Raw genomic sequence first — 21181 nt, 5'->3', positions numbered from 1 at the left:
CACTCACGCACTCGGATAGATGTCACTATGGCTTTTTATTGAGGTTATATTATCTTTGTGAAATTCCTCTTTACTCTCAGCTCAGCCTATTCTCTCTTCCTTTTGTCCCCTTCATCTACAGCCTGGAATGCTAGCCAAACTAGAGAGTTGTGTAGTAGGGCTGCAGTTTGGTCGTTTGTTTTTACTGACAGGTATGTTTCCAGCAGGTTTAGCTCCCGCTGCGTTTGTCCCCAACCCATACATCATCAGCGCTGCTCCCCCAGGGACGGACCCCTACACAGCTGGATTGGCTGCAGCAGCGACACTCGGTGAGACACGTGCTGCATGAGGGATTTGCTCACCTGCTAGAAAGTCCTTTGAAATGGGCGTGCCTTTCTCCTCTCGCAAATCCATGTCTCCAACACCAATGTCTCCTGGCTTTAGTTCCTGTCCCTTGTCAGTCATATTTCTCTGCTTAGCTATTTCCCCATTCTGCCTAGGAAAATAAGGCGCTCACTCATTTTGCCCCCACAGTGGCTTGGGTGCCCTGAATTGCTTGTTGATAATGCAGGGTATTTGCTCAGCTTTTTCTGCTGGTTCCAGAGGGAGCTCACTGTTTTCTTGCCTTCTCTTTGCTTTGTGGCTTTCCCTTCCTCCAGTCCTCTAAATTACATAGCTTTTGAGCACAAGTCTTAATACCTCCCTTGGATTTCTCTTCTCCCTACTCTGAAATGTGGCCTGGTACTGTTACTATCACATCAGGTTCATCATCAGAGCCTGAGGAGAAGATGACGGTTGGGTTGATCCTTGGGATTAGTGAGTACTACATAGGAGCTCTAGTGTCAGAATTCTGAAGACCGACTGAGGTTAGCCCATTGTATATTATCCTCTCTCCATGACTTGTGTGTGAAGCTGACCAATAAACCGCTCTTTTTTTCTTGTATGGTCACATTGGCTCACACCATACACTACAGCCAGCCCCATCTGATCTCAGTTCCTTACAGTACCAACTTGGGCTTCTGTCTTGGGATATTAGTCATGGCTTGTGCCTGGGATGATCTGGCGTTGGTCTGGATGGATGATCTGTTAGTCTGGGTTGTCTGTTGTTTCTCTGTTGCTGACAGCTGTGGGTGTTATTTGCTGTGGATGGATTTACAATGGCCTTTTCCTTCCCTGAACTTTGATTTGTATTTCAAAGTCAAGTACCTTTCTCCTTTGACTCTGTGTAGCACTGTTGTTGTCTCAAAGGGCCATAAATGTTAAGTGGCTTCATTTCAATATGAAGACAAAGACATTTTCAACTTAGTTCCCATGTAAGGTTTCTGTGACTGTTGTGTAGAACATTTACCTCTGGTGTGTGGTTCTCAGTGATGGTGCAGGTTAGCTCCTGAATTGCTTCCCTGGTGATGATGGCAGCCTAGTTAATACTTCTTTGGGAGTGTGACAGTCCTGTCAGCAGTGCGGACCTTGGTTGGCTACCACTAACGCTTGCCACACCTAAGAGCTATGCACTGCCCTTAGTGCTGCTGTTGAGCATTTTCCATCATCAGGTAATGAGTGTGCAGTTACTGAAATGGTAGGTCGTGTGCACATGACCCTGACTACAGATGACAAGAGACATTAGCGACCCAAACCATGGAAGAAAGGATTTTGTAAACACAGAAATTGAGCCAAGAATTGTGATTAGCCAGTTTCAGCTCAGCACCCTGATTGGGGTGTTTAATTTCGACCACATGACCAAGGTCCAAGTAGTAGAAGTACCAGCTCAAGGATTTGGAGGCAGAGTGTTAAGTTTTTAGGGCACTGTCCTTGCAGGTCTCACCCATCTTCTCAAAGGCCAAAGGGCCACACTCTTAACCTGGTACACTGCTGTGTGAACAAGGAACCCAGGCACTGGGACAATTTCCTTAGGTGCCTTTCTCCCCTTTCCCCCTTGTGGCTTTCTTTATCTTAATAGCTTGTCAGGTGAGTTTGGAGACTGTCATTTTCTTTACTTGTTTAGGTTCTGAAAAGCCAACAAGGCACTTTAATGCGTACACACGCTTGCTTGAGAAAATGGTCCATGTGGTAACGCATTTCCTCAACAACACAGTGGGCGTTCTTGGTCATGGTAAGCCATAGGCGTCAAACGGCACCCACCTAGAAGTTCTGGAGGCAAACATTAGGCCGTGATGCAGTCAAACTTGCTTGTGGTTTAGAACCTTGCAGCTCCTCTACCAGCACAACTATACTAAAATGCAAGGCTGCTCACTGCTAGTCATGCTGCACGCATGTATGTGCTTAACCTGTGAGACTGAGCAAGAGGCGTGTTTCACCAGATTCCAGGAGTTGTCTTTGAACAGTTTATGTTTTCCTTCTATGTAAGTTCTTTTAATTGTGTAAAATATACACAAACTATTTACTCTTAGAGCCTTGTCACTGTCTTCAGGGTGAATTCACATCTTTTTTCTTTTTTGGTACCAACTGCAGCATAGAATTTTGACCTAGACTTTGGCCCCACCGGCTGCTCTCTGAGCTACCTTATTCCGTTCAGATCTGCTTCTCTGCCTTGTGTGGCAGATTTTGTAGCTCACTTATCACCAGTGAAGGGGACAGTTGGCTTGGAGAGAGTGTTGAGTTTCTGTGCTGGGGCCGGTGACTCTGGTGAGTCAAGAGTAAGGTGCATTGTGCTTTTGTCAATAACAGTCAGCTTGAAATGTGAGGCTTGATGTAACTGTGTGAGTATGTGCTTGTTGTATTGAATAGCTTTGAGACTTTAAACATGGAAAAAATAGTCAAAGGTTTTTGAAATTGTATGTGGAGGTACGGTTATCAGAAGGGTCATAGATTGCATCTGGCGTTAGTGAAGACTGAACACAGCTGGAGTTTGTTCTTTTCCTTTCTGTTTAAGCTCATGTATCTTCCGTGTATTTCTCTTTCACAGCAAACTTTGTCTGTTGTCTGTCATGTATCTTTTCTTTCTCATGGGGTAAACATAACTTCGGCTGGGTATGCTGTTTCACATCTATAGTCCAGCACTTGGGAGGCTAAGGAAGGAGCAGGTCTAGTTTGAAGCCAAACTGGGCTGCATAGCACGACCTCATCTGACAAACAAATCTTTGTCTCAGGCAGCTCCTCCTGTTTTTAAGCCCCATTCCTTCAGTTCCCTTCCCAGCTTCTCTTTAGTAGCCTAATCACCGTACCCATACCTGTCTGGCCGCAGTGCAGCCTGGCTTCAGAAGACCCTGCCACAAGTATTGTACAGTCAACCTCAGTCCCTCCCTCCTCTCATAAATACTAGCTAGCACAAGTCTTTGTGTTCTTTAATATTTTTTTGGATCTCACTTTTCAAGATCTGAATAATCTTAAGATCATGCTTTTTAAACTTCTTACCCTTTTCTGGTTCCTTTCAGGCCCAGCTGTGGTCCCTCACCAATATTATGGAGTCACGCCATGGGGTGTCTATCCTGCTAGTCTTTTCCAGCAACAAGCTGCTGCAGCTGCAGCAGCAACAAATTCAGCTACTCAGCAGAGTGCTCCGCAGGCCCAGCAGGGACAGCAGCAGGTAAAGTCACTCCTGTGAGGCGGGCGTATGGTGTGTGTTACTGACAGACAGACCAGTGAGTGCATCTGTGTGCAAATGACTCACAGCTGATGTTAATGTCTTCATAAAACACAGGGTGCCTCTGAGAGAGAGGGAGTGTGTGTGTGTGTGTGTCTGTCTGTCTGTCACAGATGATGTTGCTCTTAATCATAAAGTGCGGAGTGCCTGTGCGTGATGTCCACATACTTCAGTGCTCATTTAGCTGATATATACATTATTGTTGTTGGGTGGGTCAGAGGTTATTAGCCTCTGGTGTCATTCTTCAGGAGCCAGCCACCTTTTTTGTTGAGATGAGCATCTTTCACCCATACCTGGCATGCACCAGTTAGGTTGGACTATCCAGCCAATGAGCCAGGAATCTTCTTGTTCCTTCTCTGACACTGGGATAAGTCCATCACCATACTGTTCTTGTTAACGTCAGTGCTGGGCATTGAGTTCTGGTTTACATGCTATGTAGCCCTGGCTATCCTGGAATTCACTCTGTAGACCAGACCGTTTTCTGAACTTTTTCTTTTTTTTTTCAAATTTATTTATTCTTTTATGCTATAAGTATACTGTAGCTGTCCTCAGAAACACCAGAAGAGGGCATTAAATTCCATTGCAGTTGTGAGCCACCATATGGTTACTGGGAATTGAACTCAGGACCTCTGGAAGAGCAGTCAGTGCTCTTAACCGCTGAGCCATCTCTCCAGCCCCCGTTTTCTGAACCTAAGAGAGTTGTCTTCCCCTGCTTCCTGAGTGCTGGAGTTACCATGCCCTGCCAGAATGTTAGAGGGGTTCCAGGACAGCCAGGGCTACACAGACAAACTGCGTCTCTGTCTCTGTCTCTGTCCTCATTCTCTCTCTCTCTCTCTCTCTCTCTCTCTCTCTCTCTCTCTCTCACACACACACACACACACACACACACACACACACACACACACACACACACACACACACACACACACACACAGAGGATTTAAGAGGACTTAGGTTCCAAAGGGTTAGTGTTTCTGATGGCTGAGGGAAGATGGTAACAACAGCTGAGAGAGGGGTTGGGGAGAGAAAGTGTTAGCCCACTTCTCAAACCACAGGTGGGAAGCAAAGAGCAAACTGGGAAACTCCAAGCTCACCCTACTGACCTACTTCCTCCAACAAGACCTTAATTCTTCTTAAACATTTTTTTTACCATGTGGAGACAGTAGTCAAACATGAAGCTGTGTGCCCATTTTCACTTGAAGCGCCATACAAGAGAAAAAAGAAAATGTTGTGGTTAAGAATTTTGTGCTTTGGTTTGGGAGTTGGCTCAGTTGGCATTGGATCAGTGTTTTCCTAGCGTGCATGAAGCCCTGGGTTCCATCCCCTAGCACCATGTGAGCACAACCGAACATGGTGGCATGCCTAGTGGAGGTAGGATGGTAAACAGTTCAGAATTGCCCTGAGTTTGGAGATGGCTGTGGAGTATGTACAGATACTTCCACTCGGTGCTGACACTGCTCCCTGTCTGGGCTGATCCCTCCTAGTCCTTTTTAGTCTTCTTTTTCACTCATGTGACAGAACTCTGACATTGCACTCCTTCCTTCCTTCCTTCCTTCCTTCCTTCCTTCCTTCCTTCCTTCCTTCCTCCCTCCTCCTCCCCCTCCCCCTCCTCCTCCTCCCTCCCTCCTCCCTCCCTCCTCCTCCCTCCCTCCCCCCCCTCCTCCCTCCCCTTCCTTCCTTCCTCCTCCTTCCTTCCTTCCACTCTTTGTTCTGTATTCAAGAGTGTTTTTTGCCTGCATGTTTGTATGCACATGTTTCCCCTGGTATCTCCAAGGCCAGAAGAGGGCATTGACTCTATTGGAACTGGAGTTGCAGGCAGTCACGAGTGCACGTGGGTGCTTCGAGTTCTCACTGTTACTCTAAGCTGTCTCTCCAGCCCTGTTGACTAGAGTGCACCTGCTTTGCCTGTCTCATTTATAGTTATATTTTCACTGTTTGCTCTGTGGTAAGAGTTAAAACTATTGAGTAACGAGTATCACTGTGTTCCAGTCTTTTCTCTTGTCCTCCCTCCCTCCTCCTTCCTCCTCTTTCTTTCTTTCTGACAGGGTTTCTCTGTGCCTCTGCCTCCTTAGTGCTGGGATTAAAGGTGTACACCATCCTGTCTGGTATTATCTACTGTTTCTAAAGGTTGCACTTACAACAAGAGTATTCTAGAATGAAATTTTACCCTAGTAGCCACACGGTGTGATGAAATCATTATAGTAAACATTTTATTCCGTGCAGTGGTGGCACATTTCTTTTATCCCAGCACTCAGGAAGCAGAGACAGGTGAATCTCTTGAGTTTGAGGTCTACAGAGTGAGTTCCAGCACAGCCAGGGCTGCACAGAAAACCCTGCCTTAGTTGAAAAACCAAAAAGGGGGAATAAAGGACTATTTTACTTTTGCTGTCTGACTCTAGTAGAGCATGTGGTGTGTCCTGTGAGATAGCATTTCTGTTTCCTACTCCCAGGTTCTTCGTGGAGGAGCTAGCCAGCGTCCTTTGACCCCAAATCAGAACCAGCAGGGACAACAAACAGATCCCCTTGTAGCAGCTGCAGCAGTGAACTCTGCTCTTGCCTTTGGACAAGGATTGGCTGCAGGTATGCCAGGTAAGAGTCCCACTCATGTTCCTAATACTTTGTGAGGCCAAAAAAGTATGAATTCAGGGAATGTTTGTGGACTAGGACCGGGGACTGGCAGGGATGATCCATACTTGCCCTCACTTAGACCAGAGGCCATTGATGAGGAGCTGTGTTCTGAGCCAGTCATTGGTCATCATGGTTATCTGAACACATGACGGATGTGTGTGTCCATACGTGTAAGAAGGTGAGCTTTGCTTTGTTGATCTCTTTTGCCTCAGGACTTAAGTGGACACAGCTTTCATCTGTTTTCACCATGGTCTGAATGCCTGTGTGTGAGCTGCTTGACTAAGAGAGAATCCCTGCTGTTCTCTTAAATAGGCACTGTCTGTGTTTGTGGGATTTCTAAGTGTTGAAAAACCAAAAAGGGGGAATAATCCATGTGTCACCAGTGCCTGTTGGTCTCTTCACTGCCTTACTGTGGCATGCATTGGATATAGATTGATGTCATGTGCTTAATTGAAACAGGTCCTTGATTTTGTGACACTTTCCCGTCCTAGTGTAGCCATTTACATAAAGTGAGAAGCCTCAGCTTGCCTTGTGTATTATCTCTGTGTGGTGCTAGGTCTCCTGTGCATGCGCACACAGTTCTTCCTGAGACCTGGAGATTCTTAGTAGCAGTGAATAATCTTGTCAGTTGAACCTAACCTAGCTCTTCTTACTATCTTGTGGGGTATGTAACCTGCATTTTCTGTGGTGTATGCAAATACTGTGGTGGTTGTACTCAGACTTCTGTTCCTTGTTTAGTAAAGACATAATTGGTCTTGGCTAGCACTTTGATGGAACGGTATTTTCAGTCCTAAATTGACCAGCAGAAGAGAGTGCTTCTGTCCATCAAGTGCTATGAGACCCTTCACATCTGTCTCTCCTTTACTATTACCAAGGCAGTGAGTGCTCAGATTCGGGGAGTTTCAGCTGTGTGAGTGACAGAACCAGGTTGTTTATCTAGGTCCACAGAATCCCAAAACGGGATCTGTCTCTATGATATGTTGGTACCCGATGTATCCTGTAATTCAGAAGCTCCTTTGATTACTGTGGGTCGAAAGACCCATGCGTGTGATGACTCACACTGGTTAGTACTGAATCTTGTTTGTACTGTGTAAACCATATGAATTCAATGCCTGGTAGGAGACTGAGATCTGTCTTAAAAGTTACTTTCCTGTTTCTGAGAAAGCACCATAACTAAAGCAACTTCCAGAAGAGAGAGTTTATTTGGGGCCTACGATATTATAGTGTCAGAGTCTACGTGGTAATGGCAGAGAACATGGCAGCATAGCTGAGTGCTTCCTGTCTCTTTAAGCCCGAGGCAGAGAAGGCTAACTGGAAATGGTGTGAGCTTTTGAAACCACAAAGTCAGCCTCCTGTGACACCACTGAGGCCAAGCTTTGTAGTCTTTTCCGAACAGTTCTGGGGACCAGGTATTCAAATATATTAGCCTATGGAGACCATTCTTATCCAAACCACCACCTCAGCTAAGAGCTACTGTAGACTTTAGTAACTGGAATATGGAGATTCCGTTGTGGCACATTAGAAGCCTCAGGCTCAAGTGCTATAGCAGCTACACTGATAAGACAGTCTGGTAACCTAGGCTACTGTCACTGATGGGCAGGTTGCATTTGTAGGGAGGTGGGACTGGAGTACTGTGAAGTTTCATCATGTCACTTAGAATGACCCTGTGGTTTAACGCTCGCACATCATTTGTTTGATGAATTTCCACCTAATATAGCGGAGACTAACTGACATGGTTTCTACTTGTGTTGCTTACTCTCCCCAGGTTATCCAGTCTTGGCACCTGCTGCTTACTATGACCAAACTGGTGCCCTTGTGGTGAATGCAGGGGCAAGAAATGGCCTCGGAGCTCCAGTTCGGCTTGTTGCTCCAGCCCCAGTCATCATTAGCTCCTCAGCTGCACAAGCAGGTAAGCTTCATTTTGGAAGACTCTGATGAGGGAGCTAAAGGGGAAGGGTTGGCTGATAGTGATAGTCTTCAGATGGGCTCTAGTGTTCCTTCATTGGTAATCTCTGTTTTTTTCACCCTGTAATATTTCAAAGAGAATTAGAAGCTACAAGGCAGTTTGGTAGATTCAGATTCTATTGGTGATTGTGTGGCACCTGGTTAGATGCACAGGCAGTGGCACAACAGCTAGCATTCAAAGGCTGAACAACATACACCACCCCCCACCCCACCCCCCACCCCCGTTGGTGGGAATTGCTTTGGCTTAGGGCCGGAGTAAAACTGGGTACCTATAGGACCAACATAGCAGTGCATTTATTGACAGTGCGGAGAATTTGGTTTTTAAAGCTTGATTGATACATGAGTTTTTTTTAAAAATGAGAGTCAGCTGCTTGCGTTTGCATACACTTCTGATTCCAGTTCTTGGGAGGCAGAGGTAGGTGGATCTCTTGTTCATATTCCATGCCAGTCTTGGTTACAGGATCCTGTTCCTGAGTAAATAGATGCATGGGAGGGTGGGAGAACAGAGGGCTATTATGGAAAGATCTGCGTCTTAAAAGGAAGTTAAGTGCATGACTGAAGGACTTAAATAGATGGACAAGATCATTTCATGGAAAGTATCATGTGGGAGTAGGTGTAGAATTTGGGATTTTCAGGAAGTTGATGTATTTAATGGGTCCATGTAATGCTTGAGCCACTTTTAAACTGGAGCCACTTTAAATCCGAGTCTAGCCTAGAGAGATTGTTGTGTGGAATTTTTATTTCAAGCCCATAATACAAATAGACAGTAAAAGTTGCAGATGAAGGCATCAAAGATGGATGTGTACAGTTCTTTATAAGGTCTGTGTCAGCCTTGGAAGGATTCTGTAGCACTAGAAGTATTGTTTTAAGTGGATATAATACATGGGTCTGTGGCTGGCACCTTTCTTAGCCTAATGCTGTGCTTTCTTCCTCACAGCTGTTGCAGCGGCTGCAGCTTCAGCAAATGGAGCAGCCGGTGGTCTTGCAGGAACTACAAATGGACCATTTCGACCTTTAGGCACCCAGCAGCCCCAGCCCCAGCCTCAGCAGCAGCCCAGTAACAATCTGGCTTCCAGCTCTTTCTATGGCAACAACTCTCTGAGCAGTAACTCCCAGAGCAGCTCCCTCTTCTCTCAGGGCTCCGCCCAGCCTGCCAACACGTCCTTGGGATTCGGAAGCAGCAGTTCCCTTGGTGCCACCCTAGGATCGGCCCTTGGAGGGTTTGGAACAGCAGGTACAAATTAGGCTGAGAAGCTGTTAAAACAAATTTGAATGAGTTTTATAATCATTCTGGAACCCTGACAATGCATGACACCCTGCACAGATACCACAGGCAGATGTGGAATAAGTCCCTGGCAGTCTAGCCAGCCCACCCAACCTTTGAGATGTTGGACTATAGATGTCAAGGTATGCAGCCAGGGCCTCTTTCGGTCCGTGCTTGTGTTGCTACTTATTTACGTTCACTTTGTCAGTTTGTTTCAGGCGTTGAAAACTAAAGAGAGATGTTCTTCAAGCATTAGGGAGTTGTGGAGGGGACTCTAGCAATGTAGATGTTAGGCTGAGGGAAAAGGACTCACAAGAAGGTCAAAGGCTGGGCGCTCCACATTCAAACCTGTGCCCTGGGCTTGGCTGGACCATTTTAAACAGGCATTTTATCTATGTTTTGAACAGCGGTAAGGGAGATGCTGTGGAACATTGGGAGGAAGGATGCTAGACCAAAATATTTGTTTCGATGGGAGAAGAATGTAGTCTGTGGACAATGGGATACATGGAGTGGTTATCAGCAGTGTGATTTCAGAACAGAACGGCGTGTCTGAGAGAAGGTGCACTAATCAGAGCTGTAGGCTAGCTGTAGCTCCCGAAGATGACAGACAGGCCTGCATTAGAAAGTCCCGTGGAGCGGGCAGGCCCCCAGCTTACACAGCTCCCCCCTCTTGTTCCATTTTTCTGCTAGAACCTTTCAGCTGATGAAAGGCATTCCTTTTAGGTCATTTCCTTTCACTTTCCCGTAGCTCATGTGGCCATCATAGCTTTTTAACCTGCCCCCATCCCATTCTATCTGTGACACTAAGGAAAGGTAAATTTGCCATATTTGTGTGATGGCTGGAATAATAGCTCTGTTAACCCAAGCCATGTCCTCTTTATGACTTTAGCTGCCCCTAGAACTGCTACATTAACAGTTAGGCTGTCTCTGCTGACACATTTGCGGTGGTAAGGAGTCTGGTTCAAAGTGTTAGGAACAGGCCAGTGGGCTTGTTCTTCAAAGAACAGGCCTGTTCTTATCTGCATTGTTTTAATTCCATTTTAGTTGCAAACTCCAACACTGGCAGTGGCTCCCGCCGTGACTCCCTGACTGGCAGCAGTGACCTTTATAAGAGGACATCGAGCAGCTTGGCCCCCATTGGACACAGTTTTTATAACAGCCTTAGCTTTTCCTCCTCTCCTGGACCCGTGGGCATGCCTCTCCCTAGTCAGGGACCAGGACATTCACAGACACCACCTCCTTCCCTCTCTTCACATGGATCCTCTTCAAGCTTAAACCTGGGTAAGAACCATTACTCTAACACCACCTTGAACGCTAGAAGTCTCTTGCCACTGATGACATTTCAAGTACTTTGCATAAGCAAAGGACAGTCCCTTTATTCTAGAAGTGTCCTGGTGTTCTATGCCTTTGATAAATTCCTCCAGTTGCTCAGGTTGTACCTCTAGCTTTGTAGCAGTTGGGGATTGCTAAGCATCTGGATACACCCTGTGTATTCACTCCATCCTCAGTGTGAGCATTTACTCTTGGGCAAACACAGTAAAAGTCATTACAGGGAGGTAGGAGGACACAGAAAGAAGAATAGTTGCTAGTGTAGCTCTTGTGATGACAGCAGTAATTGATCTGCTAAGGTTCTTTGTAGGCTGTCCCCCCCAGCCCCCGTCCCCCGTCCCCCTTGGATAGAAGTTAGTAGCTTCACAAAGCATTTTATTGAATTTTTTTGGCCAGATTTTAAAGTATTAATAAATACTTTAAAAAATCCAAACCTTTATAGTCTGTAAATAATTAGATGAGAAGGTTCCAAATAGCAGGCTTTAAAGAATAGTAGGAAATTAAGTTGTAGCACTGGGCAGGGGTGCAGAGTTCTTATCTAGAAATGAGGTGCACCCCTCCTCCCTCGTTGTCTCTCTGGTATGGATTTCAAGGTGCTGATTTACTTCCCAGATGGGGAAAGTTGAATTAGAGAAGTGGAGAGCAAATGGTGAGATGAGAGTGTTGTTATTCTGTGGTGGTGGCTTTAAATGGGAGTGTTCTGAACAAACCAGCAAGAATGCACTTGCTAGAAGATTCTGCCATTGCCTAACATGTTTAAATGTGGCTTCAGGGACTTGGCAGTGATGACTGAATAAAAGTGAGTAGCATGATCTCATTTGGAGAGACATTTATGCAAACCATGAAAAGTTTGGTAAAGTCTGTAATAAATAGTTATTTTAGAACGAGTTTGAAGGCAAGTGATGCATGCAGTGTGTGCATGCACACACATGTGTTTTCTGAAGTGGAGAAAACTTGGACATTCTTATTGGCTGTCCACAATGGATAGATGAGTGGATGGGGCATGTTATATGGCAGTGTTTTCTAGCAGCAGAAAGCCTGGCTGCAATATAGGACCAAGAGGGCCATAGGCTCAGAGCAGAGGACTGAACAAACACTGTCCTGCACTACCCTCCTTGCATTAAGACTCTCACTTCCTGTGTGTCTGGGAAGTACAAGGGTGGGGTAGCACTTTGTTTCACATGTAGAGAGCCTTCTCAGAGCTTGAATATTTTGCCTCACTTGTATGTATCAGATTTGAACAACAGTTTTTAAAATTCTAAATTCCAATATATAACCTTTTTATGTGATGTGCCCAGTATATCTTTTGAGCCAGCACATTGTAACTAAGTCTATGTTTTGCTGAATCATTTGTGTTGTTGCTGTTGTTGACTGTTTTTGTCATTGTTTTTATTTACTTTAAAAAAATTTTTTTTTTAAAATGTGTTTGGGTGTTTTACTTGCATGCATGTGTACCATATATGTTTCCAGTGTCCAAAGAGACTAAAAGAGAGGAACTGATCCCCTGCATCTGGAGGTAGGGACAGTCGTGAGTCACCATGTGGGTCCTGGGAATCTATCCTGGAGCCTCTGGAAGAGCATTCAGTGTTGTTTATCTGCTGAGCCATCTCTCCAGCCTAGCTATATTCTAATTAAACTAGTTACAAAATACAGGTGGTAACCAGACAGATTCTCTGTCCTAGAGTTTAACTCCTGAACTACATGCAGTGGCTCCCGGTGTGCACACTGGATCTGAAAATGCTGATGCAGTGAGACCCAGCAGTCAACATGCATTAGAGGATTCTAAGAAAGCAATTGATCTGCTTAATAATTACTTCTATGTGCCTAAGAACCCTCAAGTGACCCCCCCAAGCTGGGGACCCGAACCCAGGGCCTTGTGCTTGCTAGGCAAGTGCTCTACCACTGAGCTAAATCCCCAACCCCTCTCAAGTGACTTTTCATTCCCATTTGTTTCATTCTAAATTAAAGACCAACTTCTAGTTCTTACTGTAAAATTTACCTTGTTTGATGTAGTTTGTTGAATAAATTTTATTGCTGTAACTTCTGTGGCTTTCATGGTAAATCTTTTATAATATTTACAACCTCTCATACCCTTCTGCACTTCAGTTGAAACTGCAGTTAATGATGTATTTAGTTTGCATTTTATTTTTTCTTGATATTTGTCTATGATGCATTATATGCCAGTAGGTAGTTCCTTCTTATTGAACAATTTTTGTGAGCCCATTACCTTTTGTCTGTCCACTCAGATCTCAGGGGCTTTTGTTTCTGCTTTGGCTGTTACTTGTTATAATTACAGCTGTGAACGTCTCCAAACCCCAGCAGTGTCTCTGAGTGGCCATGGAACTCTCTGTAGTCCAGACTGGACTTGAAGGCAGAGATTCGCCTACCTCTGCCTCCTGAGTGCTGGGATTAAAGGCCGCGCGCCTCCACTGTGGGGCATTCAGCTACGAACATCTTAATGGAAGTGTTTCTGTAGGCGTACTTGTGTTAGCTATATGATCTGCCTTTTATTTTTGAGATAGGGTCTGGCTATGTAGTTCTGCCTGGCCTGGAACTCACAGATCTGCTTGCCTTTGTTTTGATAGAGCTCTTTCAGTGGACAAGGAATGGTATCTCATTGTGCTTTTATTTTCCATTTCACTTCTAACTCAAAGCATTTTGGGAGAGGGTTGAGACGAAGTATTATCTAGTCTAGGCTGCTTTCAGATTTTGTAATCCTCCTGCTTCATCCTCCCAGGTACTAGTTTTATGTGCCCTGGCTTTAGAACATTGTTTTATGTGCCTTTAGTTATCTTTAAAATTTATGTGTTTTGCTCATTTAAAACTTTGGTTATTTGAGCTATAAGAAAGAAATCTTTATGTTCTCATCGTTTGCTTCTTTTATTTTAAAATCGGTGTCTTTAAAGTATGTCAAGTTTGAATTTGATTAAGTTTATTTCATTGAAGTCTTGGTTTTGTAGGAAATATTTTCGTATCTTCTAAAGTTTCACTTTTTTTTACTGTTTATTTTGATGTTATTTTTTCTTCTAAGATGCATTTTTGTAATTTTAAGTTACATGTGTTTGAATATGGGTCTGTGCATTTGAGGCAGGCAGGTGCAGATTCCAGAGTCCTTGGCCCTGTGGAGCTCCAGTTGTGAGCTGCATGCTGGGAACCAAATTCGTCCTTTGGGAGAGTTAGCAAGTGCTTTATTCCCAAATCTTACAGTTCTTACTCCTAAACGTAATGTGTTCATTTTGAACTAATGTTTTTATCTCATGGGTTTAGAGTTCATCCTGACATGTAACTGTCTAGTTTGTTCCTCCTCCCCTTTTTTCCCCCAGCAAAGTTTTGTAGTTTTCAGTGTGGTTTACGTGCTACTGTGAGTGGGATTTTGTTCTGGTTTAGGGTTGTTCATTTTGTTGCTGAAATAATACTGAGTTTTTGTATACCGATCGTGATGGTTTGTGTATGCTTGGCCCAGGGCACTATTAGAAGGTTTGGCCTTGTTGGAGTAGGTGTATTATCACTGTGGGTGAAGCCATGTGAGTTCTTAAAAGACCTCACACTGCCCTGGCTGGCCTTAAATTCCTGGTTTTGTTTTAGAGGCAGTTTCTCTTTTTTATATCCCTGGCTGGTCTGGTTTCTCAATTTGTAATCCTCCTGCCTCAAGAACTAGGATCAGAGATATATACCACTACACCTCATTTACATATCATTTTTATTGTACTTATTGAGGGGGTGGCCAGAGTGTATCCTCAGAGGTCAGAAGACAACTTGGAGGAGTCTTTATCTAGCTGGCCTCATATCATTTTTAATTCATTTATTTAAAGTGTATAATTCAACACTTTTTGGTGTATTCAGACACCAGCAAAGACTGGAGAGCTGGCTCAGGAGTTCAGAGCACATAGTAAGCTTGCAGAGTACCTGACTTTGATTCCCAGCACCAATGTCAGAGGGCTCACAACTCCCTATAACTTCAGCCCTAGGGAGATCGGGTGCCCCTGTCCTTCATGGGCACCTGTACTCGTGTACATAGAAGTGGAAACTTGTGGTTTCTTTGGAAAGTCAGTTGTGTCAGATGGTGTTTTGCTAGGGCACATACATGAAGGAATGTTTTCGTGAAGCAGAAACAGGTGAAAGGACGTCTGCTAAAGCAGACACATGGAAGGACACATGAAACAGGATTCTTTGCTAACAACACAAATGTATTGGTCTGTTTTACACTGCGTAGTTTGTCAGGACTCCATAGAGGGAAACGCACCCAAAAACCTCTGGTGGTGTGCTGCAGTTTGGGGCTGATTGGCAGAGTGATGTCAACTGAGATAGATGCATGTGCTGTGGGGAAGACACGTGATGAGGCAAGACCCTTGGAGGACAGGTGATGATTGGAGGGTATAAACAGGACTCGGCTGACTGTGATGGAGGCTGAGCTTGGCTTGCTTAGAGAGCCAGCTGTGCACTGCTTGTGGGTCTCTCCTCTTCCCTGATCTCTGCTTCCCTAAAAGAGGCACAGCCTAGAACTTTTCCTGGCGTCCTTCTGGGTCACTCCTGTTGGTCTACTTCCTCCATATCCTATCTTTCCTACTACCTTTGGTGGATGGTGGGCTAAAAGGGAGATTAAAGCGTATAAGAATCATCATTAAAATTAAGGTGTAAAAAAAAATTAAAGTTACAAGGGTGTACCTGCATCCCCCAGTGAGCATACAAAAGACAGAAGCTTACAGGAGTCTGTTCTCTCCTTCCATCATGTGCTTTCTGGGAACTGAACTCATGTCACTAGCCTCGGTGACAAACAGTTTTACCCATTGAACAGTCTTTTTGGTCTGTTTTGTGCCATCTTATTATTAAAAGTGTCTCTGAATCTTTATGCCAGCTCCCAAATAAATGTTGTCCCTATAAGAGTTTCCTTGGTCATGGTGCCTGTTCACAGCAGTAAAACCCTAACCAAGACATCTTATCCAGAAAATGGTTTTGTTTATTCTAATGGTCTTAGGTTTTAGGTAAATCTCTAGGATTTCTAGATAGCAGAACAGAGAGGAGTGTATTATTTTGGCTGTGTCCAGGTCCTGGGGATAATGTTTGTTCATTTGCCCTGAAGTTGTTGGCAGTTGGTCATTGTGGTGGACCTTTATGAAGATGAGAAAACTTGCCACTATCACAAGATCACAAGTTAGTATGGTTTCTTTTCTTTTTTTTTTTTTTTTTTTAAGATGGATTTTGATATTGTCAAGTACTTTCTGTCTTTGTTGATCATGGTAGGACTCATTTTGTGAAGATTTTGTTATACGTCTGTATTAGTGAAGTGCAGGTATTCTGTGTAATACCTGTTGTCAGGTTGGTATTGACCTGACCTATGTCTCTGGTAGTTTCTGGAAGTTGTATAGTCCAGGGATTGTTTTTCCTTTATTTGTTTGCAAATTCACCAGTTAAAACCATTTCCAAGGTTTTAGTTACTTTTCTTATGTCTGGTGTTTTATCCCTGGCTTTAGGTTTTTTCAGTCTGTCGTCCCCTCTCCCCTTTTCCTCTTTTGTTTTTCATGGCAGGGTTTCTCTATGTAGCTCTGTCCGTATTGATAAGACTGGCCTTGAAATAAAGAGATCCACTTGTCTTGCTCCCAATCGGTGGATTAATGGTGTGCTTTAATTCACCAACACTTGTCATTTTCGTTGTTACCACTGGTCTCTGTTTTATTTTTCTGAGATAGGGTCTTACTCTGGCTTTCCTGGAACTCACCATATAGACTAGGCTTGCATGTGACGCTGCCAACTGGCAGGTTTTGTGTCTCTTAAGTCAGTTTGGTAATGGAGATTGGGCTCTCCAGATTTGTCCATTTCATCTTCATTTATAATACAGTTAGGGCTGGTTCCGTACCTCAGCTGGTACAACTCTTGCCATGTAACCCTGGTGACCTCAGTTGGTTGCCCAGGACCCACATAAAGGTGATACTAACTTGAGGGAGTTGTCTTTATAGACCTCCACTGACATCACCCTTCCTCCAGTCTCTTCCTCACATTATATATAATATATTTATATATTATATATATATTATATATATTTATATATTATATATATATTTTATATATATATATATATCAAAACACACACACACACACACACACACACACACACCCAAAAGCTTGGGAAAAACATACAAAATGTGAGTCTAAGCAAGCAGTTCTTCCACATAGTCGAGCTGTTGTCATGGAGCCCCTCTCAGTGCACATGTGGATTAGAAGATGGAGTCTGTGATTGCACTCTTAAGCTTCAAGGACCTCTCTCAGGAAAGGTGTGAGGAGGGATGTCTACTCTGTTGTGGATGTTCTAGAAGTCTGGTGTTAGTTTTGCCTGTCCTGCTTATCCATGCAACGTCTGTGACCCATTACGTTCCTGTTCCCTGGTTTGTTTCTCAGTGCACATGGTTTTCTGCAGCCCCTAGGTTGTGCCTTAGCTCTTGAGAATCAGAACTTGCTGAGTGAATTTGCTTGGGCTTATATACAGTCTGCAGTCCTCAGGCAGGCTTGTGGAACTTGGGTAAGTTGTGCCTGTTCCCACCTCCACAGTTGAAGCACACCCAAGTCCTCTTGTACTCTGTTTAAGGTGAAAAAGTTCTACTACCTACCATTTAGGGGTTTTGTTTTCTTCTTGAGACAGGGTCTTTCTTTGTAGGCTAGACTGGCCTCAAACTCAGATCGCTGCCTGAGCCTCACTAGTGCTGCAGGGATTGAGAGCCACACTTGGAGACCGTTTCTTTTTTTCTTTATCACATAGAAGTCTTTTCTGCCTGAACCTTATCCAGGTTCAAAAGCAACACAGAAGCAGGAGTCTCTCCCTGGGCCCTGCCATCTATGAGTCTCACTGCCTGGATACATTTTTTTTTTTTTTTCCGGGGCTGGGGACCGAACCCAGGACCTTGCGCTTCCTAGGTAAGCGCTCTACCACTGAGCCAAATCCCCAACCCCGCCTGGATACATTTTTAATGTACTAAGCTTTCTTTAGTTTAGGACTAACATGATGTGTTAAGACATCAGTGAGCATTGCAGCCTCTATTAAATGTTGGAGGTGAGGATGTAGCCAGTGGTTGAGTTTTTAACCTAATGTGAATGTCGGAGCTTCAGTCCTCATTACAGTGGAGAGAGAGACTGGGGAGGGGGGAGGTGGTGGGTGGATGGTAGTGTGGGGTGTGTGTGTGTGATGACGATGCCAGGAACTCAGCCTTTAAATAGCTATGACATAATATAAGTAGACTATGTAAGCCCTTAATTTCTGTGGAATGGTGCTTTAAGACACTGTCCAAACACTACAGAATATGGGAAAGTTCAGCCAGCTTTTTAAAGCCCATGTTAATTGTCTCTTTCATAAAAGGCTTTCGGTTGCCTGGTACTTGCAGGTAGACTGACTGCTAGGAACTGGATTGTTAACTGCTACTTCTCACATTCCTAATCCAAGAGCCATTTGGTCAGTAAATACTGAAAATCTGTTTGTTAGACTGTTTTTTCAGAAAGGACCAGAGAACTTTAATCTTAAACAAAACTTGCTGTCTTAGGTTAATGCATAGATAAATCCTACTTGACCTCTGCAGGGTACATCTGTGAGTTGTGTTTCTCTCAGAGATTTGTGTATACTTTTTTTCAGTAATAAAAGAGTCAGTATGTCAAAACTTGAGCATAAATGTAGAAATATATAACTTATGGGCATATTCGCTATCGTTCCTTCTAGCCCTTTGAAGTATGTATTAGTATAATTTTGGCCACAATAACGAAGTCTAGTTAATGTTAGCTTCAACAGCACCGAATTTATTAGTGCATAACTGGAAATTGAGAAGTGCAGGGTAGTGTTGAGGGTTAGTTTGTTCCATTATTGACTTAGTTGCCCAAGGCCTGGCTTCTTTTCCACGTATCTTCTGCCTTTTTCAGTGACCTGCTAGCACAGTGCCTGGTGTGACTTCAGAAGCCATGTGTGTTTGTGCTGGTCCTCCTTGTATGTTTGTTATGAGCACCGCATCTGTAGTGCCTGCTGCTTCACCGACCTTGTGACTGTTTCTTTGTCCTCTCTCCAGTCAGAAGAGCAAGGTTTCTTACTGTCGTAGAGAGTGTCCTTAGGCTGCTCTTGTCTTCTTGAACAAATCCACTTGTGTTCAGGAGTACTGTGACATGTGAGACTTAGCAGCACCCCAAAGAACGAAAACGGTTGACGTAACTGAGCCTCAACATAAGGCACATGGCGCTTTGGGCCAAGGGCCTGGCTTTTGTTCTGGCTGTTAGGACTATGCCTTGCATTTTTGGATGCCTGGTTCTTTTCCCTCCTAGTTCTAGTTTCCTGTTAGGTACATGTACCCATGACCCATAGGCAGCACCTGTGAAGAAGTAGCTTAGATGTTCACACACTGCTCTCCACAGTGTAATGCTGAGCTGTTAGTGTTGCCGTTCTGTCACTCAGAGGGAGACCTTTACTTTGGAAGTTGGGTCCTGGAATTTGTGAAAAAAGCCAAGCTAGGTCTCTGTTTGTACTTGCCATTAAATGCTGAGGCAAATTCTGTTCAGAGCACGGAGAGATGGAAGTAGGCAGTTGTCCATGGATTTGGAGTTGATGTGTTTCTTAATACTTAGGCTGTTTTAGGTCGGTTTGTTTACAGTGATTGGAGAAAAACATTCCTGTGCTGGGGTGCACTTCAGTGATGGAGCTTTTGAGTAGCACACACTGAAAGACTGCCCCATGGCAGCCTTTCTTCTGAATGCCATACGATTTTATGTTCTCGATATACAGTAAAAATTAAAACAAAAACACCAAGCCAGGTATGGTGGAGCCAAACCTTTAATCCTGGCACTTGGGAGTCAGAAGCAAGTGCGTCTCTGAGTTTGAGGACAAGCAGGGCTACACAGAGAAATCCCGTCTTTGAAAAACCCAAACAGTTCAAAAGCTACAACAAGAACTATGTGAACCATTGTAAGAATGATTGAAAAAATCTATCTGTAAATCTATGTAACTATGCTACTTTCCTCTGCGTGCGTGCGTGCGTGTGTGTGCGCGCGCTCACGTCTGTGCCTGTGTTTTGCCAGGTGGAGCCCAGTATCATACCTATATTAGGCACAGACTCTACCATTGACCTACACCCTAGCCCAGGGCTGCTTTTTGTTAAGTCTTTTGGTTGGGATGCCATCTTGTTGTGTAGGGACACACATTTGTAACCTGGTCACCATCAGCAGCAGTACACGGACGTGCCATGCCACGTGAGCTTCCTCTCACAGGAATGAGTGTTCACAGTCACCTGTTGATGAGGACCTCAGACCTACCACCTGCCTTGAAGTCATTCCTTCACAAAAAGCTTTCCAGGAATTTCCTGTCCATACATTAGGATGTCCTGATTTTATTCCCTCTTCGTACATTCCCAAGCAAATGCAGTATCCACACCCCTGTTTGTACTGATCTTAATGGGTGGGCTTCAGTTGGGAGGGAAGGTGACTTAGGAATGGAATGAGTCCCTACAGTGCTCGAAGTGACAAGCTCAGAAGAGGCCTCATTGTGTGCTTTGTGTTTTCTGAGTCCTTACTGTAGGTGCTGTGCCTCATTTGATTTATTAAGGAAACATAGTATATTGCTCCATTTTTTTACTGGTTGGTTTTGTTTTCTCCTTTTTAGGTAGTACTGGGGATTGAACCTAGGTCCTGACACATGTTAGCAAGTGCTTCATCTTTAAGCTGTACCTCCAGCCTTATAGCAATTTTGCTAGCACTGGTTTGCTAGCACTAGTTAAAACAAAACCAAAACAAACAAACAAACAAAAAACCAAAATAGATACTTCTTTCTTAATCTCTGTGCAGATGTTTCCTTCAGATTGGTGTGTAGGCCTTGGAAAGCCACGGTAGTGGGGAAAACTGCCTGATCCTAGCACAGTGCCGTAGGAGGAGAGACGGGGAGGCTGTGGAGGTGCAGGAGTGGTGTAGATGGTGCAGCGGTGATTCTTCCTCCTAGATGAGGCTCCTTCCCTAAGCGTGGACTCAGGTCTTTTTGTTCTGTAACCAACAGGAGGACTCACGAACGGCAGTGGAAGATACATCTCTGCTGCTCCCGGTGCCGAAGCCAAGTACCGCAGTGCGAGCAGTGCCTCCAGCCTTTTCAGCCCCAGCAGCACCCTTTTTTCTTCCTCTCGTTTGAGATACGGAATGTCTGATGTTATGCCCTCTGGCAGGAGCAGACTTCTGGAAGACTTTCGAAACAACCGGTACCCTAATTTACAACTGCGGGAGATTGCTGGGCATATAATGGAATTTTCCCAAGACCAGCATGGTTCTAGGTAAGGACCTGGCTTTGGCCCCCAGAATAACTAAAGTCTGTGCCCTGGATTCCATGCCTCAGATAGGAATACACCGCAGCACAGAGACGTGACTCACAATATGCCTCTGCTGCGTCTCTCAGGGTTTGTTTCTGAGGGGAT

At 44.4% G+C, this 21181-nt stretch overlaps 1 protein-coding gene and 1 non-coding gene across 15 annotated transcripts in view; both read left to right on the top strand.

Moving 5' to 3' along the window:
• Positions 1-21181, top strand: part of Pum1 (pumilio RNA binding family member 1) — a 119036-nt gene that overhangs the window by 77902 nt on the left and 19953 nt on the right. For 6 of the 14 annotated variants that reach the window (XM_032896988.1, XM_032896983.1, XM_032896981.1 and 3 more), the window contains 7 exons: positions 207-308; positions 3372-3523; positions 6031-6169; positions 7974-8117; positions 9111-9407; positions 10482-10718; positions 20773-21040. In XM_032896988.1, coding sequence (XP_032752879.1) covers positions 207-308; positions 3372-3523; positions 6031-6169; positions 7974-8117; positions 9111-9407; positions 10482-10718; positions 20773-21040 — 1339 coding nt within the window. Of the gene's footprint in view, positions 1-191; positions 309-3371; positions 3524-6030; positions 6170-7973; positions 8118-9110; positions 9408-10481; positions 10719-20772; positions 21041-21181 lie in introns of all 14 variants that reach the window. The other 8 variants (XM_032896975.1, XM_032896951.1, XM_032896954.1 and 5 more) reach the window with 4 other exon arrangements.
• On the top strand, positions 6253-6326 carry LOC116890449. The gene has a single exon (XR_004386641.1). It is a non-coding gene; the product is annotated as a small nucleolar RNA SNORD103/SNORD85 (small nucleolar RNA).

Source organism: Rattus rattus, chromosome 1 (genome assembly GCF_011064425.1).
Source record: "Rattus rattus isolate New Zealand chromosome 1, Rrattus_CSIRO_v1, whole genome shotgun sequence".
NCBI lineage: Eukaryota > Metazoa > Chordata > Mammalia > Rodentia > Muridae > Rattus > Rattus rattus.
The sequence above is the reverse complement of the archived record's forward strand: the minus strand, read 5'-3'. Positions and strand labels throughout refer to the sequence as shown.